Source organism: Equus quagga, chromosome 17 (assembly GCF_021613505.1).
Source record: "Equus quagga isolate Etosha38 chromosome 17, UCLA_HA_Equagga_1.0, whole genome shotgun sequence".
NCBI classification, from domain to species: domain Eukaryota; kingdom Metazoa; phylum Chordata; class Mammalia; order Perissodactyla; family Equidae; genus Equus; species Equus quagga.
The window spans coordinates 36,847,590-36,868,969 of NC_060283.1; the positions used below are offsets into that span (position 1 = coordinate 36,847,590).

The following is a 21,380-nucleotide window of genomic DNA, read 5'->3' on the forward strand; positions in this document are numbered from 1 at the left end:
CTCTCTGTGACCACCCCCTCAGCCTCAGCACAGCTCTGCAAGAGCCTGTGGGTGATACTGGGGTTCAGCCGGTGAGCTGTGCCGAGGGGCTCTGCAGCCCATTGGGCACCCCACAGCCAGGTCTGCTCTGAGCGACTCCCGGAGAGGCGCGCTTCCACATGGGCAGGGTGTCACTGACAGCAGAGACTGTCCTGAATGTGCCTCGGTGGGGCAGATGTGGACCTGGTCCTCCAGGCTGTGGTTTGAGAAGAGTTTTCTGGAAGTAAAAGGAACCTACAGACACAGCACAACATGGCTACAGGGGAGAAGAGACAAAGCTATCTAGGACCCAAAAAAGTTATTTTCTTGCTGTTGCCAAAAAAACCTATACAAACAAGGTCCGGCCCCGTGGCATAGCGGTTAAGTTCGTGCACTCCTCTTCGGTGGCCTGGGGTTCGCTGGTTCGGATCCTGGACTCAGACCTACGTACCAACTCATCAAGCCATGCTGTGGCAGGTGTCCCACATGTAAAGCAGAGGAAGATGGGCATGGATGTTAGCTCAGGGCCAGTCTTCCTCAGCAAAACAAACAAACAAACAAACAAAAAAACCCACAGAAAACAAAGCAAAACAAAAAAACCCTTAATCAGTAAGAACAACAAAAACTCTCCCAGGCTACATACCAGTGGGAGGCCCTGGGCTTGGTTCCCAAGGACCGGTGACAAAAAGCATGGGGGGCACTTGCCCAAGGTAGGGCTTCAGCAGCAGAATGTGGAAGCCCAGATCGCAGTGGCTTTCAAGAGAAGCCCCAGCCACATCTATTGCCTGGCAGGCCCGCCCTCTAGGCCACTCCTTGGCTCAGGCCTGCCCTTCCTACCTGAACCCCCTAACCCTGGGGCATGCCTGATGACCTTTTAGCCATGATGCTCAAGAGGGCTGCAGAGGTGTCCCGCACACTTCTTGGAAGAAACTGCAGAGTGCTGCTTGGAAGACAAGAGTAGGCGACAAGGAGACACAGGCAGGGCCAGACACCAGGCCCAAAGGCTGTGAGGAGAAATCTGGGCCTTGTGGAAAGCTGCAAGCTCTTCTTGACAGCTTCCTTTTCTTCCTCTCAACACCCAAAAACAAGAGCCTTTCCTTACATCTAACGTTTGACCTCTCTGTGTTCTTGCACACACTGAAATACGGACCACCCAATACTCTAGTTCCTAAGACATACATGTTCACTATAGAAAAATGAGACAACCCAAATCACCAAAGACCCCAATGCTCAGATGCCTGGGGAAACGCTCTGGAATGCATCCTTACAGCTCTTTCCCCCTAAGTACCTGAAGAGACTCGCTGGGTTCTCCCCGACTTATCGCCCTATATAATTTCATTTTGCAATGCATCGTAATGTTTCTCCACCTCAACGAATATATTCTGGACATCACTTTTTAAGGCTGCCTATTATTTCATGATGAGAAGACATCAGCCCATGAACAGTTCGTCAAGTTTCCCACATTTGGGATGTTCTGATTTTCTGCTCTATAAACAGCCCTGTGATGAACATCTTTGAAGCCAGATGTCTGCGCCCTTCGCTCATTCCCACAGGCTTGGTTCCTGGAGGTGTACAGCTGGGGTGCGGGGCGCCCACTTGTTGAAGGCTTTATGTACATTGCCAAACCGCCCTGCGGATGTCTTACAGTTCATCGTTCTTCTGAGCATTTTCACTCAAACCGGGTATTTGACTTAAAAAAATACAGCAGGTGGCAAGGAGCTTGGTTTGAATCCTGCTACATGACTTGCTAGTTTTGTGACCTGGGATATACAACTTGACCCTCAGACTCTTCATTTCCTCCCCTATAAATGGGGCCCACTGTGGCACCAAGCATGACAGGGTCACAAGAATGAAAAAAGACAACGCATGCGAGGATTTGGCACAGGCCTGATGGAGATGGAGCGTTTAAGGAATGGAAGCTTGTTCCCTCTTTTTTTCTCCAGAGTTGTCAAACGTGGCCTCTCCTCGTTCCCTTTGTCCTGTAATTCTTGCTCAGGTGGCCTTGCTCTGAACAAGCTTGTCCCACAGCCTCCCCCACCCTCGGCACTCGCATGCCCAAGCCCACTCTCAGAAAGGATTCCTGACCTCCAATTTGGCATATACCACGAAGCGTGTGAGCGACAGAATCGTCCCTTTTAAAGGACTCTTTACATGTACGGTGGAAGCAATCGTGGAGGTTTCTCCTAATATTTCTCAGATTTTGTGCTTTTAAAGACCTTACTTTAAAAAACTTTTTGACAAAAACATACTTCAAATAACTACTTCTCTTCTCTAACTCGACTTCACGACACGTTTTGAAAGTAAAATTGGAGAATTCAAACCCAAGAAGACACTTTAAAGACATACCTCAAGATGCTTGAAGAAGAGACCGCTTCTGTCACCCGGAGGCCATGGACATGGCCTCTCGGTCTCTCCCTTTCCTGTCCTACCAATGAGTGGTCTCTCCGAGGGGGCTCTGCCCTTCCCTTTAAAGCGCAACCACCCTGAGTTAGTGCCTCGTTTCCTCCTGGTCAGATGACCAAAATCCACTTGCTGGCCTCGTCCTCACTCTGCCTCTCTATTCCAATCTGTCTGAGATGGAGCCCCTGGGCAGTCTCCCCAGGCGCAGCTCAGAATCTCGTGCCTGCTCTGAAACTCTGTAACGATTTCCATCCTTTTACCAAGGAAGGATAAAGACTTTAACATTCTCCACTTAGAGCCCTCATCTTCTTGGCTCCAACCAGCTTCCAACCTGAGCAGCAGCGGCCTTTTCCTCAATGCACCCAGAGCCTTGACTCACGATGACTCCTTCAGTCACTAGCTCAGAGCCTACCCATTCCCAGAGCCCTACATAAACGCCAACTCCTGCTTGAAGTCTGCTTTGAGTTGCCGTGTGACCCCTTGTGGCCCTTCTCCATGGTGCTGGGTTTTCTGGTTACTGGGTGCAGCCTGGCCCGCTGGGTTTCAGGCTCTGGGGTGACCAGGACTGCATCACACACATCTTTGATTCCTAGGCAGCACCCAGCCTGCTGCCAGTGCCTTTTATCTTGTTTCAAACGGATTTCCTTCTCCTCAAAACACCTTAATAAGCCAGCCCTGATGGCCTAGTCGCTAAAGTTCAGTGTGCCCCGCTTCAGCAGCCCAGGTTCTGTTCCCAGCTGCAGAACGGCACCACTCATTTGTCAGTAGCCATGCTGTGGTGGCAGCTCGCATGGAAGAACCAGAAGGACTTACAGCTGGAATATACAACTGTGTACTGGGGCTTTAGGGAGGAAAAAAAAATGAGGAAGACTGGCAACAGATATTAGCTCAGGGCAAATCTTTTCCACCAAAATCCCCCAAAACCCCAAAAACACACACTTTAACAACAGCAACAAATATGACTGGAAAACATTACAGAACGTGCCCAGCACTGTGCTAAGGGCTGGAACCTCAAGAATGAAAAGTCCTTAATCTCAAGGATGTGAACAACGAAATGGGAAAACAGCAGTACCTATGGACAACAGAGCACGCAGGAAAACCAGGTTATTCCAAGGCTTGAAGTGGTAATTACCATGTCTGTTAGTTCACTCAAATGCTTTAGTGTGTAGGGAATTTAAGATTAAAAAAAAAAAAAAAAAAGGCACCACTTGATGGCAAAATCCAGAACACATAATTTTGAAATTAAAAAAACAAACCCCAGAAATCTCCAGGCAGGAACGAACTGATTGTACTCCGTTTTTATGGAAAAAGCAAACAAGCCTATGATCGTGATGAAGGAAAAAGTCGATTCATGGATACGGCAGAGAATCTGGGCATGCAGCCGAGTCCTTCACTCCCACACCCACGGTGTGACCGCTGCTCACCGGGATGCCTGAGGCCTAGGCAGGACTTAGAACAGTGTCAGCGAGCTTTCATGTGAAGGGTATTGTGTTAAATAAAATCCAAAGAGAAATATTTCAATTCCTTAAAAGCCATGAAGTCACATACTAAACCTCGACGCCAAACGGTGGATGTGGGTTCAATGCCACGCGGGCTTAGTCAGAATTCGCTCCCCCACCCCTGCCCCAGGTCTCCTGCTGCCCAGGGCCAGGCCCCCTCTCCCCGCACACACTTACTCTGTGTCTCGCAGTCCACACAGTGGGAATTCCCCCGGATGTTTCGTATCGACTGCAAGGCCATGGCCTCACTCTGGCTCGTCAGTCGGGACTGGGCATACAGGAAGACACATAAATGCAAGACGTAAGAACGAGAAATTTATATCTCTACTAATAGTGTCAGGGGGAAATCAAACAGATGGCGAGCAAACAGAGGATGAGGGCGATTTCAGACAATGACCCCAATGGAGAATGCACTATGCACCGTGAGGAAATATTACATGGTAAGATCTATCAGATGGACGCCTCCAGCGGAAATGAGGACAGAGGTAAGTTCTGTATCATGTGTGGATGAACATGAGACCCACTGCCCCCTGGAGAATGTAATTGGTTAACATACTTTTACTGTCATGTGTCTACTTGGTGTGAAGATTAAAGAAAGAGAAATAACCTGTGTATAAGCCAAGAGTCAGGGCTGAATCAACATCCTAACACACGTCTCAGGACTGCTCATCAGGACACCATGTCCACACCCCACTCCAGGCCTGGGAGAGGCACTTTTCACTTTAAGACAATGTCAGTTGCTATGGCATGAAAGTCACTAGCCAGTGTGGGGACAAGGAGGAGTGTGAGTGTAGCTGGGGGCACGTATTCTTAAATTTATACTTAATTATCTTCGCTAAGCAAGTTAAAAAAATATAGAAGGGGAAAAGGACAACATAAAAATTTATAAACTATGACATGATCGCCCATAGTTCAGTTTATTCACATTTGGATACTACTCTTCCAGCCTTCTTTGAAAGCACATCTGCATGCATATGGTCATGGGCCACATAACAATGTTTCAGTCAGTGATGGACCATCTATATGATGGTGGTCCCATAAGATCAGTACCATGTAGCCAGGTGTGTAGCAGGCTCTACCATCTAGGTTTGTGTAAGTGCACTCTGTGACGTTCGCACAATGACGAAATCACCTAAAGATGAGTTTCTCAGAATGTATCACTGTTATTAAGCGATGCATGACTATACATGTACTTTAAAAAAAGCCAGCATCACATATATATACATATATATTTATTTACTGCTTTGGAAACTGCCTTTGCAGCCTAATGACATATTGCTCTCTCTCCACACCACCACGTGTTCTCCAACAGCATCATTTTAAATGGCTGCATAATATTCCACTTACGACAACTTATTTATGAAGTTTTCTGTGATGGACATTTAGGTTGCCTCCAATTTTTCTCTAGTCTATTACAAACAGTGCTGTAAAGAATATGTTTACTGCTAAATCTTTGCACATATTCATGATTATTTACTGAGGATAAATTTCTGGAGGTAGGGGAGTGCTAGGTGAAAGGATACGTACTATTTTAAAGCTTTCGATGCATACATTTAATATACTGGTTAAAGCCAAATACATTTCAGAAGACACTCACAACACACTAGAATTTTTTATACGAATTCTTCATAAACTGAACCATCCCATGTAAAATTGTCTGAAGTGCAACAATTTATCGCTTGCTACCTAATAATAAATTATAATTGATTAATTGCTACTGTCTAATTAGCATAATGCATTACTGGGGTTTTATTCCCTTTGGTTAGATACCCGAGAATTCAAAGTATGTTTAACAATTTATATTGGCATCTGGCGTGTGTGTGCGCACGCACACATATACAGGGACGTGTCTGTCTGTCTACCTGTACCATTTCTACAACATATGCATGCATACATACATCTACACCAGCTACCAACTCTGAATTATCCACAGGCAGCAAAAATTCCTTATAGCTCATTCTCAACTGAGTCTGTATCTTCCCCTCAAGCTACTCCTCGTGGATATTATTTCCATGCTGTACACTTTCTCTCCTGTTCAGCACACGCCCAGGTGAACAGATGTGAGCCTGCCTTCCTCAGTGCTCAGCGAGTCCTCCTCCCAGGGGAAGCGGCCGCTGGCAAGCGCACATGTCCAGTGAGAGACAAGGGGCAGCATTTTAAGGCTGGTGTTTGCCTCAGGCCCAGGGGCGATGCCGTCTGTTTTCATAAAGAGCTGGGGAGAGTCTGGCAAGGGTGTGAAAGGGAAAAGGCCCACGCTTTCCCAGATCTTCCGGAATCTGCATGATGTGGCATGGATTCAGAGTCTGACTTGGGATACTGTGATTTTATATAAAACTTGGAGATGCGTTTGTCTGCTCAGCCACATGTGCCCTCCCACGCCTTTCAGAAACTAAATTCCCATGCTTTATGGGTGACACGTGTTGTCGATCCCCATTGACAAGGAGGCCTGGGAGCATCCTGTGTTGGCTTGAGCGCCACGTCTGTGGCTGCATGACTCACTTAAGCCAAGGTGCTCAGAAAGGAAAGGCTCGGATTCTTTCCACCTTGGGTATAAAACATCTTCAAAAAAGAGAAGCAAATTACATTATAATGACTGTGGTCTGGTTTACCCTGGTTAAAGAGGGTAATAAAATAAGACAGTCCATCTTTCTGAGAGACAGACTCTCTTTCTAATGACAAAGTGGAACATAAATCACTTGCAGAAATTTCTTTAAATGGTTACAAATGAAATTGCAGGTTGGTGGGCAATGTCCTTTCTCTCAGTTTCTAGTTGATTTTAATTGGAAAAATCAAGATGCTCTCCAAGACTCTAAAAGGTTCCAGAGAAGGGGTTAAAAACATCTAAGCATTAAAATAATAAATTTGAAGGAATCTCTAATGGGAGAAGGAAAATGGGAAAAATGCCTTTTGCATAAGGAGTATCACTGGGCAGTAATGTAGAAAACGCAGGTTAAAGTCTTGTTTTCCCCCCCAAGCTAAACAAACGCAAAATGCGAAAGAATCCCGTCTAATTGAATAAAGCATATATCAGGTTTTATCAGCACAGTTTGGAAAATGACATTGTGTCCTTCCTAAGGTCTGTGGATGCCCATATACGGGCATCTACTTTTCATTTCTGTCTGTAACAAGAGTCGGTTTTCCAACCTGACATGGATTTGAATTTTGGGCATTTATGATAACAGAACAGTGCATCTCTTTTCTTGAGTACATTCTGCCTAAAACAAAAATAAATGTGGCCACATAAGCCAGAAGAGTCCAAAAGATTCCATCATCTACAATAAAAGGTCAATGCTTTCTCTTTGGGATTAGTTGAGAGAGTGAAGATTTAAAATGGCATAGTCTGCCACACAAACGTGCTTAAGCTAGGATACTAATCCACCTTACATGATACATATCGACACAAAGTGTTTTTTATCTTTTCAATTACTTAGCTTTTTGCTAGGAAAGAATAACTGGGTCTTGTCAATCACACACATCATATGATGCTCTCCCCTCCCTTGGGCATCACTCTCGGCCTCCATTTCCCTTTAACGATCAGCAGCTCTTGATTTCGGGGGGCAGCCTGTTAAGGGTCTTACCTTATTCTTGCTGCTCTCACATGACTGTAAGCTGGCTAGGATCTGGCTCTCGATGGCTTGGACCCACGCATCTCGCTCCTCATATGTGGTGGCTTCAAAGTGCCACGTCTGGCCAGTGAGGGACACAATGATAAACTCAAAGTTTTCTTCTTGTTCTGAAACACAGAGTAGAGGGGATGAAGAGTTTAGCTTTCATGAGACCGCAGCCCCTCTGCCAGTCCTTGGTCATAAAAGTGCCTTTGGGTTCAATCGCGCCTGCATGGGGCTGGCGGCACACACAGGACTGGCCGGCTACACAGCGGAGATCTGAATCCGCAGACCTCCAAACACTCAAGATTTGGTTCCTAAAGCCAGCATGGTTTAGCTAGGTTTCAATCAATGCTCAGGGGATGAGGAAAAATGAAAACCAGCGTGTGATGTCAGTGTCTCTGGGTTGGGTACGCATGAAGCAACTTAAGAAAATCACATTGTAACTTACTGCTGACCATCGACATCTGTGGGAAGAAAATTAAGTTAATATTGTTAATCTTGGGATACAGTTTTAATTTCCTTATAAGCGTCAGTGTGTAGATCCAGAGATGCACAGACTGGGAGGGTGGGGGGATTACAGGCGATTTGAAGAGACTTTGTGGCCACCATGGGCACGTGTCTGGATTGGGAAGAGCAGGACTTGTATTTAGATCTCGCTATACCACTTGCCACATTGGGGTTGTCGGACAGGTTCTTGATTCCTCCAAGGCTGGTTCCCTCACCTTACGACGGGGGAAGGGGCCGTCTCCTTCAGAGTGTTTTCCACTGGCTAAGTGATGTGTAGTAACTCAGGCCAACACAGAGCCCGCACCGTGGGAGACACTCCATAAATGTCGGGGTTTGTCCTCTATTGTCATCTACCCCCTGGTCCTGCCACAGAAACAAAATAGAGAGGAGGCCCTACATATAAATAGCATCATCAGCTACAAATAACCATGAGGAAATCCTGAGCTGAGTTTCTAGGCACAACACCTCATTTGATTCATAGTTTCCAATCACTAGTCTGGGAACTGGCTGTATTACAATCACCTGGTGAGCAATTGTTATTAATGATGACAACCTACCTACCTACCCGGCCCACCACTGTTTTAGTTATTATCTCAGTCATCTGAACATGGCCACTTGGCTCACTCACATTCACTGCATGAACCTCTGAATTTCCATGCTCACGGTCCCTGACCTCCAGCCCCTGACCTCTGCTGGGCTCTGTGCTGCCCGGGCGGCCCCACCCCTTCTCTAGATGGCTCTCCCAAGGCCCTGCCTCACCAGGAGCCCTTTAGCCTCTGAGACAAGGATGCTCACTCAGCTTGTCTCCAAAGCAACTACAGCCATGTCCAGCATCCTCTCCTCCTTCCCTTCCGTCTCAGGAGAGAAGCAGCCCCCACTCTTGTGGCTGAGACCCCTCCCACCTGACCCCATTGATCCCTGGCGCGTGGGGACAGGGCCCAGGAATGGGAGACTCATGTCCTTCTTAACGCACAGCCAGGTCTGGGGAACTGATTCCCTAAACTACCACCAACTGCCATGGAAACAGGGCCATGACACTTTTGGGGGAAATCTTTACATATTCTGGCAATAACAGCACTGTGTTCTGCGTAAAACCAGCATGGCTGCTCTTTTCAAATTTAACCCTCCTGGCGAGTTGGGCCTAAATCTGTGGAACCAGCTCCAAGGGGCGCCCAAAGGGAGGGAAGGTGGGCACATTTGTTTGCCAAACCACTGGTGAAGGGCTTCTCCTATTAGCGTGCCCAGCCTCACCGAGCATAATGACGTTTCTGGGACAAGAGGGTCCACCGCTTCCTCCAGCTTCCCAAAGGCCTGTGATTCTCTGCGGAGATGTTAAAAGCTGCAACGAGGGTGCACTGGGGGGCTGCAGGAAAGTGCTGGGGTGCAGGTACTGAGTGTAAGTCAGGCCATCCCCTGAAAAGAGCCAAGCTGGGCTTCATTTGGAGCAGGTGTGGAAAGCTCAGACAAGGGGCTGCACGGGGATGCTCTTTGAAGGGGGCAAGGAGAGGAGCAGCTGACTTCAACATGAGACACGGGAGCCTCCAGAAGGCGTCTTCCAGACTATGCTAGTATCCCATGTTCTCGGAATCTCTTGGGTTCCTGAGGTCTGGAGAGCTAGTGATTAGAGTTCTGAAAGTGAGACAGTCATCTGAAATTGAACCCCAATCTATCGGGCTCTTGAGTCGGAAAACAAACGACCCCTGTGTTTATGCAGAAGCAGAACACCCCACTTGCTGTGGAAAAGGGAGGTGGGAGAGAAAGGCTGGGGGCAGTGGCATCTGCAGATCCCTCACCCCCACCCCAGTAATGTCCCTGGACACTCATGAGACTTGTTGGGATTTTCATTTAAAAAATTAGCTGTGACTTTCAAACAGGTCTCCCCACGGCTGACCTGCAATTACACCTTGTAATTACTGGCTGAGACGCTACATCTGTGGATTTTAAAAGGCCCAGCTTCCTGATCCACAGGCTTTTATGTCCTAATACTATGAATTACAACCTTTTCCACACTGATTCTTGCAGAATAGTGCCCTAAATTTACGCATTTTATGCAAAACTACCCTGGTAAACTAATAGGCAAGGCAAGAAAGAGCTACATAAGTCACAGTTAGGCCACCGGGAAAATCTGGTAATTCGTGGGGAGAAGGTGACAACTGTAGCCTGGGACATCTACCGAACAGGCTCATCCTTCCTCAATCTGTGGAACTGGAATGCACAGACAAAAGCTCCCTCTGAGCAGGAGGTATTAGACCTTTTAGCAAAAAAAAATTACCATCATTAGCTTCCCAGTTAAATTTCTGCACTACTGGCGTGCCATAAAGCTTTCCTGTTCAAATTTCTGGCCGGGATCATAAGCTACGTCCCCTGGAACCAAAGGGAAAGAAGCTAACTTGCTTTACACCGAGGCCAGGCTCAGCGGCTGCGGCGGGCCGTCAGCTCCTCCCCGGTGGGCGGGGCACCTCGGGGGTGCAAGGGTTCCAGCTTGCAGGAGACAGTCTGTGCTCTCCAAACGTCTCCACATGACAGGGACAGGCACACACAGACACTCTGGGGTTAAATACAGAGCGATGGAAACAACAGTGGAGGTCTGAATACAGTGCCACAGAAACATCGATATTTTTTTCTTGTTCCAATGCAGTAGTTGGTTTGGGCATCTTCTGCTAAAATACTCTCAATACCTCATGCAAAGACAAAACTTCCAAGTTAAGTTGCTAAAGTATAGTTTGGCTTTGCCCTATGAACTATGTAAACGAAATTTACCTACCCATGCAAAATCTACTTAAGGGAACAAATATATTTAAGTGTTTGCAGGAACATCAGAGTTCATTTCTTACAAATTTCCAAATGTACTCTCCCTACAGCATCTCTTCTACAGCCTCTCACTCTTCTTAAAAATCAATTCCACCAGCTACCTTCTCCTTCTTCCGGAAGCAAGTTTCCTTTCCTAATATCTTCTACGTCACGAAACACTTCTGTCTCGACTTTCACTTCATGGTCCTTCTCTGCCCCCCACCCCCCCGCTTCCTTTACCTGGTCCCCTTACCTTCTTGTGGAGCTGGATTCAGCAATGATTTCCTCACTCTATTCCAAACCCAATGACCCCCTTCTTCTTGACCTGCACTCAGGACACTCACCCCTACTCCACACAGATACATTCCTTGATCTCACTCCATCCTCTAGCGATTGCCTCTTCCCATCCCCCTTCCCGTCCACCATTCTCAAAGTGCTCACGTTACCTGAGCATGCTCCCCTTAACCACTTTCTTTTCTCTAACAAAGTCCCCCTCGTCTATTCTACTGAAGCATCACTTTATACGATTACAGGTGAACTGATAGCCAGGGCCCACGGGTTTCCCACAGACCCCTTTCTCTCTGGAGTGTCTGGCGTTGTTGACTGTGACCACCATCTTGTGACTTTCCCCCTTGGTCCTCTGAGCTGCTCAGTCACCTTGAATATGCACCTGGATGTGAACAGGCATTTATGAGGATGGACAAAAGGGATGCGGGTAGAGTTCCATGGGTGAACAACTCACTGGAAGAGTCCATCCAAAGGGTACTAATTACTGGAACCTGGAAGGAGGTGTGGAGTGGCATACCGTGGGACTTTGAGCTCAGTCTTGCCTGTCCAACATTTTTATCGATGACTTGGATGAGGGCACATAAAGTCTGCTTATCAAATTCTGAAAGGGCAGACGGTTGGAGGACCACAAATAAACAAGGGTTTCAACCCCAGAGTTTAAAAAGGGGACTTCAGAGCCGGTGATGACTCGAAAGGTGAAATGCCTCACGGACAGCTAGGAATTCCTTCCCTTGGATCCCAGAGGCAAGCGAGGTTTGGCGGAGATTTTGTTTACCAGCTTCAAACGTGCAAAGGCTGAGCGGCTGCAGTCAACACCCATCCCAAAGAGAATTAATCTACAGCACGAGGCTGCCAGTAAGAATGCAGGCCACAAGTGTGTCATCTACACTGAGGGGGAGGTGGTTCTGCTCTGTTCCTGTTCAGGACCCTTCTGTGCTGTGCCATCACCCAGGGTGGACCTCAGGAGCATCACAAAAAGAGCAGGACACCAGGAACCACCCAATGGAGATTGATGAGTTCTGAGAGAAGATGGGTGATGCCTGTTCTAGGGAGCCCTGAGGAGTCCCCAAGACAGAAAACCGATGAGGACTCCACTGGTGGGAGATTCTCTCCTCATCAGAGCTATCCACAGGTGGAGCAGCCAACTTTTGGATTCTGCTCCCTTGGGCTTCAATGCCTTGTGTGGCCCTTTCAGTGGGAGACTGGAGGGAACTCAGCACCTCAAAGATGACCACTAGGGCCCTTTCAACTGAGATACTGTGGGAGGGATACAAGATAGTTCTCAACTCCTTTGTAACTGGGAGACCTTTGAGAAGCTGCCAGGCATCCCATGGTGGGGATTCCAAGACTGGCTCCAGGCTCTCAAGAGAATAAGTGCCACAATCAAATAGCAATGTCTGCCCTAGGGCAAGGAAGGGTGCATGTGGCATACTTGCCATCTGTTTACCAAGCTCAACTATAGTATTCTTTCTAGATTTTTAACCACTGCTTCTTTTTCTCCTCTCTGGCTCCTCTTCATGTGTTCATCAGGGAAGCAGATTCCAGGTTTAGTTTATGGTCCTCCAGACCCCCTCACCACCTCCAAGTGTTCATTTACTTCCAAACCTTAGACAGTCACTTCCAATACATGTGGTCAATCATCAAATCTGTATTTCTGAACCCAAAACCCAATCATTTTGGAATTTTTAAATGCCCACAGATACTCTTTGAATATTTTGTCCTCACATCAAATTTAAATGCATAAAATAGATCTGCCATAATCGTCAAATGCTCCTCTTTGAGTTTTGCTATTTCTGTTAACGGTTACAATGCTATTTCTAGTCATAAAACTTCAAAATCACCCAGATTCCACCCTCTCCCTCTTCCCACTGCCATCTAATCAGTTATAACATTGCTTAGCAATATCCCCCAATCTGTACCTTTCTCTCCATTTCCTTCTACTTTCAGCCCTCGCCTGTTTCACTGGCTCTGGCTCAGAATGAACACATTGCTCAGAGTTTACTGTGCAACAGATTTGCACTATTGCCCCCTGCACCAACACGTGAGCACTTCTCCATTGGCCTGGGCTTGGCTTCCAGGGCTGTGTGTGGTGTGGGCCAGCCTTTCCTGCCAACCAGACTGCCCCACAATATGGCAGACAAGATATGTGGAAGGACCTTCCCTACAAAACATACTTCTTATTGCATTCTTGGAACTGCAGGAAGGTGGAATCTCCAAGCCCTAAGCCCACCCTCTCTCTCCCCATCCAAATCAAACCCATGAGTTGAAACCAGAACTGTGAGCACTAAGCGCTGAATACCTGCATAAGTGAAGACTATCCTAAGGGATGAACCCTTTTGGTGGCAAAATGAATAAGGTCACAATAAGGTGGGAGAGAGAAACCTGAGTCCCACATCCAGCAATCCTGGAAAGAATGGAGCTACAGGGGCTCTGGGTCTGCAAAGCCCCCTTGGCTTCTGGCACCTTCTCAGAACAAAAGCATTCCACAGGCAAAGATCAACCATATATGAACCCAAACCAAAGACACCAAACACACAGGAAACAGGACAGAGGACTTAGATCAAAGAATTACAGACACAGAATTTAAAATAACCATGGGTGAATTGTTTAAAGAAAGAAAAAAATAAAATCTCCTAAATTTTCAAGCAGAAGGAGACCATGGAAATTGACCAGGGCAGATCAGAAAAAATGGTAGATCTTTTGGAAATTCCAAAAATCATTGTTAAAAAAAACAAAACCCTCCACGGATGGGTTAAAAGAGGAGCTGGGTGAGAACTGTTGAGCAGGATGACAGATCTGGAGAAACTAGTTAAAATGCAGAAGAGACAACAAGGAGGGTGGACGATATGAAAGAAATGATGAGGTGTAGAGAAGAGTTGCAGGGTATAACATACGTCTAACTGCCAGCCAAACAGTGAGAATTTTATAGGACTGATGAATGATGTGGAGGTCTAGATACAGGAAACACAACCTTTACCAAGAGGGCTTATGACAAGGAGAACCATACCATGAGTCTACGAAACTGGAAAACTGAAGACAAAGAGAGGCTCTTAAGAACATGAAGCAAGAAAAGGCAGACTGCTCTTAAACAAATGCTAGTCACAAGGATGACAGATTTCTCAAGAGCAACAAAGCTTCAAGATAGAGGAATAATATCCACAAAGTCCTGAGAAAAAATAATGTCAGTCTAGAACTGGGATCCAGGAAAACGCTCTTTCAAGAACAAGAGTGGAATAAAGATATTTTTCATATAAAAAAATGGCAACAGCTCATTATCAATAGACCTTCACTAAAGGAACTACCAAAAGATACACTTCAGAAGATTCTAGAAAGAGGCTTAGAGCTAGCAGGGTTGGTGAGCAATGAATAGATAAATACATAGATACATCTAAACAAAAATGATATCAAATACTACTCATAATAATGTCTAATGTGGGGAAGGTACAAAATACCAGAGAAATAAGTGGAGGTGAGGACACCGGAGTTAAGATGTTGTAGGACTTTCAACCATTCCACAGGGGAGTTACGAAGTAACTTCAGGTTTTGGTAAAATATCAGAGTTAACCTTTATAAGAAAAGAAGCAGAATGGATAACTTGCCAACCAGAAAAGGGGGAAAAAAAGTTAATAAGAAAAATAAATAAGATTAAATCTCTTATCAAACTAGGAATAGAAGGGAGCCCCCTTATCTTGGACAAAGAGTACCTCTCCAAACCCAGAGCATCATAATTCTTAAGGATGAAATGTGAGAAGCAATCATTTCACATCAGTTAAGGGTACTCCAGGCAAAGATGCCCACCGTATCAGCCTTCGCTCAACCCTAAACACCAGTGCAGTAAGACAACACAGGGGAATGAAAGGTCTAAGGACTGGAAAGATAAAGGCACGGAATCGTCTTTCACAGGCTATGTGATTATTTACATTGGAGATCCCAAATAATCTACAAATTATGAGAAATAACAGCAGTTAGTAAATGGGCGAGATAGAAGACCAATATAATGAAACAATTGTACTTCTGTAGACTATGATCAAACAGACATCATCTTCAAATACATCTGTTTACAAACATATTTCTCTCCATCAGTGAGGTAGGGAAAGAGAGCTACAAAGAATTGTCAATAAGGCAGACAATTTCCTAAAAGCCACAACGTCAAGGACCACTTGGCACCTGCAGTCACAGGTGGTAAAGAGAGGACCCCACAGTGCGTTTCGAGGTGATAGATCAACCAAAGGGTGTGAGAGTGGCTGGCACGCTTTCACACCCTGGCTGGGTCTGCTGATTCTGATGAAATGCCCATAAGGCTCAACGGAGCAAAGAGCAAAGGGATGCAGGACATCCTGTGACTCGAGTCTACTGGACCCCAGCTTCCAAGGAAAGGCATTGGATTGGATTGGAAAGGGGAGCCCAAAGAACAGGCCTGAAGGACCCTGGAAGGCACAACTAAGTTTCACGTCCCAATTAAGAACCAACTGCACAAACACCTGCAATCCGACCCATCTGGGACAGTTTTCCTTTTAGACGGGGTGTCCTATGGGATGACTGTGACCTGGAAAGGCACACAATTACCGAAATAATGAAGACGTGCATCCAGACACACACAGCCAATACTTCAGTGACAAAGTGTGGTACAATCCTAAGTTCCGTAATCACTGTGACAATCCGTGTGCGTGTTGCCTGTTTTTAAGGTGTATGGGGCACATACAGAGAAGGGATTCAGTGACAGGACAGGTAGGAACACTGGGACTTGTATGCAAGGCTATTCAGTCTGAGCAAGAGCTCGGGGACACTGATCACCAGTTGTTTGGGGAATTTTCGTGTGTTGACTGAATGGCTCAGCCTGACCCCAGCAGAGGCAGAAGATGCCCCTCCAGTCTTGTCCATGCAGGGTCCCGCCATGGCTCCCAATCAGAGAGGCAGTGGCGCCTTTGACCTGAGCCAGCCTCTCCCAGGTGGGCCACACTGATGGGGCTCCTTGCTCAACTGCGACTGCTAACACCTGGGCTACCTGGAGTGGGGTCCAGCCCACCGTGGAGAAGATAGGGAACCCCCCATGCTGTCTCAGTGCAGATGCAGTCCCACCAGGGTGCTACTGAGCCTTCTTTAGGATTTCAGGCTCTGGCAAAGATGTCTTTATAAGGAGCTGGGCAGCTGGCAGGCCTCACTTCCTGAGGAAGGGCCTAAGATCTGTGCATGAGTCTAGAAGCAATCTACACTACCATCACCGAATGGAATCCAGCTTATGCTCAGCACATCATGCGTTCACCAGGATCCTGTCTTTGTGTGGCTTTTTTTTTTTGATGGTGGGTAACATGTGAATACCTACAGACACAGTGAAAATTTCAGAACTGAATCCTATCTGCTATATGACTTGTCTGCCTGCCAAGACTAAAAAAAAAAAAAAACAAGGATTATAGAGCAATTGTATTTTTAATTATGTTACATATCACTTCATGAAGGAATACTTAGTTTTCTTTGTAATGAATTTATTGCATGGAATAATAAATACAAAAATACTACCGGGCTCCAATTATGTGTCAGGAAAAATGCTAGGACTTTACAGACGTTATCTCACTTATTTTCCTCTCTTAAAGTGACCAGCAGCACTCTTTCTCCATTTCTTAAAAACAAACTAACATTAAAAAAAAAAAGCGCGAGGCTGACCCAGTGGGGTAGGGGTTAAGTTCAGTGTGCTCTGCTTTGGTGGCCTGGGGTTTGTGGGTTTGGGTCCTGGGTGTGGACCTACACGGATCATCAAGCCATGCTGTGATGGCAATCAACATACAAAATAGAGAAAGACTGGCATGGATATTAGCTCAGGGACAATCTTGCTCAAGCAAAAAGAGGAGGACTGGCAACAGGTGTCAGCTCAGGGCTGATCTTCCTCACCAAAAAAAAAAAAAGCTCCCCTAGGGTGTCTAATGGGAGCTGGAAGGGTCTCCCCACTTCCCAGTGACTCTTTCTGTTATTTTCCCTTACTCCTGATATCAGAGGATCAAGGTGGGGGATCTTTTAAAAGTAGTTTTCCCAGAAATCTCTAACCAGCTTGTCACTAGCATCGTATTTCTTTTTAACGGGTCATATCTGGAGGATGTTGAGGGATGTGAGGACTGGCTGTTGGAAAGCCTTTCTACTGTTGTCATCAAGGTTCCTGTGACACGGTGCCATAATGTGGTAGTCATGAGCCAGGGACTTTCCAGCTGCCATCTTCCTAGGTGTCCGGCTCTGTGGCCAGTGACTGCCCAGCATGGGAGGAGGGATGGTCCCCTCTACACCAGGACAGTCAGAGCATGTGATGCTCTTGGCCACTCAGATCTGTTCCAGTAGGGGACACAAGATCAAGTGTCCTCCAGGTTTTCATATGTGAGTTGGGGCCCCTTCTCCTCTTATCTGGGATCTGTCAAGACACAGCCTACAGGTGCAGGTGGCTTTGCCCCCTCCACAGGAGGGGAAACCTCTGCTACCCAGGCCATGACCTGTGGACAGGTGAGGATGCTGCTGACCAGCAGAGCGAAGCAGGGATGGGAGGTTCCTGGGGGCAGGCATTCCTGCAGCCACCTCTAGCCGTCTGCCCTCCACTTGGTTGCACGAGCCAACCTATTCTCCCAGTCTGCCGAAACCTCTTTAAACCGGGCTTCTGTCACTTCCAAACTCAGTCCTGACTAATCTAGTGGAGAAGGGACCTATGCCTGGTGGGAAGCTCCAATGTGATGCCTGCTCATCTTATGAGCTCAGTACCCGGTAAACCTCTACCGCGAATGCTGGCTTCCACTTCTGTATCATTGCAGGGACAATTCCCACTCACTAAGGAAACAGCTAGGAGACTTCTGGACCCCCATATTTTCCCTTCTTCTGTACGACAGAACATTAACACGTTCCTCCTCAGGTTCACAGAAGAACTGCTATCCCATGACACAGCCTTACTCAAATCACCGATGGACCAGGATTCCATCACATCATGGAGTGATACTGTGATGCTATTCTAGTTATCAGCAACTAGATAAACAACGATAAAAACAATAATGGGCAGCATGAGGCCAACCAGTCAGAAAAGACAGACTGGGCCATATTCTTCATTGCCACCCTCACTGAAAACGTGAAGCATGAGCCTCGGACGGTGAGAACGTGCCGTTGCTGTCCATTTCACTCATACCAACCTATTCTTAGACACGAGGACGGCAGCTTATGCTTCGTTCATTCTGTAAAGCTAGAATTCCGGACGCAGAAAGTCCTGATGACATCCACGCTACAGGCGTGTTCCTTAGTGTTTAGACGCACACGTGATCAGCACAACGTGATCCCCCAGCCCCTCGACAATGAAAACTCAAAGCGCCACCACGCCCCAAGCCTGAAATAAAGAACGGCGTTGTTTCCCAGCGTGACATTCCAGGGCTGAGCTGTTTCATAAAGTTTTGTGATTGGGCTCACAGGGAATTAAACAGTTTTCCGTGTTTAACGGTTAGCTGTGGAAAGGTCCACTATAATAGTATTTTAGCACCATGAACCTGTCGAAATCAACCTGCCCAATTATTCCAAACGACATTAATAACACCAGATATTACACTAATTGCGTCCAGTTTCTATGCAGACGAGGCCCCACGGGGCTAATTTTGCCTCCTCAGGGGCAAGCAACACAGCCATCGCGCTGATTTCACAAGGAATCCCTTCTCATTACACAAGGCTGGGCTGTCAAACTTTTTTTTTTTTTAAAGGTTAATGGGCCAATCAGTCATCAATTATTTTTGCGGAATCCTAGCAGACAAAGGGTTAAAGAGCCCAAAGCAGCTGCCACTGTTGTACGTTGGGAAGTTGTTTGGAGCAGGAGACATCTGACAAGGAGGCCTTTGGGGGCAGCGGGTGAAAGGGGAGGAGAGCCGGACAGAGGTGCACCTCTGGTTCACTGGTGGATTCAGGGGATGGAACGGTGGCACTGTGCTTCTGCAAAGACCAAGAGGATCCAGGCGCTTGGGCCCAACCGAGGCACCATGGCTCCAAGAGGTCTGTGAGATGCCGGGGCAACACGGACAATGACGCCGAGCAGATTTGTTTCTCTTCTGAATTTAGAAGGGCTCCACGTGTCTGTACAGGTTGCTCACTCCAAGGTGCTCATTGGCTGGATGAGGAATCTGAGTCCATTCTCCCGGCTCCCCTACACACCTGGAACCCAGACCCCTGAGGACCAGTCCTAGCCATGAGGCCAAGCGTCCTTCTCGACATATTTAATGACAAACGTGATGAAAATGCGTCATCTAAACTGTGCAGAGACGAATGTTTAGTATGGAGGACAGACATGTTCACTTGCACAGGGGGCCCATATGAGTCCAGGATCCGTATAGCCCAGAGGTGTCCAGGGGGTCACCGTTTAAAAATGACCTAACAGTGAGATAGCCAAGGCTGGCCCGGAAACAGCCGTCCTCTCCACTTCTGACTTCTGTTGTTAGAGGATTAAGGACGTTTGTCTTAGGATCCACCACAGGACCCCGATGAATATGTCAACGGCAACTGAAACCTTTAGCCAAGTCATTTCTTCTCATTAACAAGGGAGTATTAGCAACAGGTTTCTCGCACTTTCTGCCTGAAGCTCCACGCTGTCTTTTCTTCGTGTCCTTCAGGTTTGGGGGTCCGCTCTCCTGTCTTTCTTGCTTTGCCATCTACTCACTGGGAGCCCATGAGCAGACCATTTCACCCTTTGATCTCAGCTTTATCTACAAGGGAGGCGCCAGGCTGGGCTGGGATGACAAAGGCGTGTGGTCCCTCCCCTTGTTTTGCCAGGAAAGAACTTCCTGATTCCCAAGAGCCTGATGCAGCCTCAGAATCCTGCCTAACACAATTCTCCAGGTAGCCACTATCAGTTTACCAAACCTGGAAACTGAGATGGAACGTATCTGCTATTTGCCACATCTCTGGGTCTACTGCAATCTATGACATAATGCAAGGCTATAGCATAAAGAGCCCAGGGTTTTATGCTAATTTTTTTGAGCCATACGTTTTATAAAATCAACATTTCTGCTTTCAAAGCATATATTAAGTAGGCATGTGGTTTAGATATTTTACTCAATTATGATGAAAACCACACATATTTAAGATTTCGCCCAAACCCACCATAATATAAAAAGTTCATTTTTATTTATTTTCAATATTTCTCCCATTTTTTAGGAAAAGATAAATGTGAAGGAAAGCCTGAAGAATATGGTCCAGGATTGTGCAGAACCAAGACCCATGGCAAAAAAAATAATATATATAAGAACACTCCCTCCTCCCATTTGAGAAGTTAATTTTAAACAAAAAGCAAAAAGTCGTTACTTCTGGTCATTATAAACACATGCAGTTCATGGTTCTCAGGTAAATATTTCTGCAAGCTCTGAATCTGGCAAACACCTTTGGTTAGCCCAGAGTCCAACAGAGGTGTCGGACCGTGGCTTAATTCAGGAGAAGAGCAGAATTAATTCTGTGAAGGAGCGAGTCCCCAGAGGGAGGTCACAAAGTTAGGAATGCTTACTGCTAACTGTTGTCACGGGGCATTCTCAGGAAGTGCAAAGGTTTTTATTTTCGGAACACACTCGAAGGAGCTGGGAGAGCAGTCTGAGAGCCAGGCGTCAAGAAACTCCATTCTGTTAGCTCTGGCTTCCAGACCGCAGGGCGCCACGCATTGCTTAAATGAAGGAGAGCGCCTAAAACAATGCTCTTGAAAAAAATAATCGGATCCCAAACTGAAAACCTTTCAGGATGCAGAAAGTGGATGTGTTCACATGTTTGCTGGCTCTTGCTCACGATCCAGGCAGCCCCTGAAAGCCCAAGGACCAAGCTTTTGGTTGAGAAAGAAAAACCAGAGGCCTCTGTTGTAATTTATCTAGTTACTAAGCAGTCCTCTGTCTGTTTACCATGTTACTCACACTAACTTAGAGTATGCATCACTTTTCAGAGTCCCCACTCTCCTGAGACGGACATGTGGGCTCTGCCATGCTGGGTGGGCCCAGAGCTTCTTCCTCTCCTCAAGAGTTGAGGGTGGCAATCGAGACGGGCATGTGGGTTCATCAGACCCCCCTCGGAGCCCTTCACCGCCCACAGGTCTTCTCTCCAAGTGCTGCTTGATGCTCTGATGACCGTCAAACCGTCATCCTTAAGTCGAGGGCTGGAAAAGCAAGCCATCTTGCTTCTTTCCCCAAAACGTCAATTCTGAGTTGTTTCCCATGAAAGGGCTTCTCAAATCTGAAATTATCTGCATGAGTTCTTAACCTGTGCCGTTCATCACCGACCGGGGCCTGCTTTGGCT

At 46.7% G+C, this 21,380-nt stretch overlaps 1 protein-coding gene across 4 annotated transcripts in view; it reads right to left on the reverse strand.

The window, feature by feature from the left end:
* AGAP1 (ArfGAP with GTPase domain, ankyrin repeat and PH domain 1) overlaps window positions 1-21,380 on the reverse strand; it is a 559,767-nt gene that overhangs the window by 66,947 nt on the left and 471,440 nt on the right. For all 4 annotated transcript variants that reach the window (XM_046643545.1, XM_046643543.1, XM_046643544.1 and 1 more), the window contains 2 exons: window positions 7,496-7,650; window positions 4,095-4,185 (listed from right to left, as the gene is read on the reverse strand). In XM_046643545.1, coding sequence (XP_046499501.1) covers window positions 4,095-4,185; window positions 7,496-7,650 — 246 coding nt within the window. The remainder of the gene's footprint in view (window positions 1-4,094; window positions 4,186-7,495; window positions 7,651-21,380) is intronic.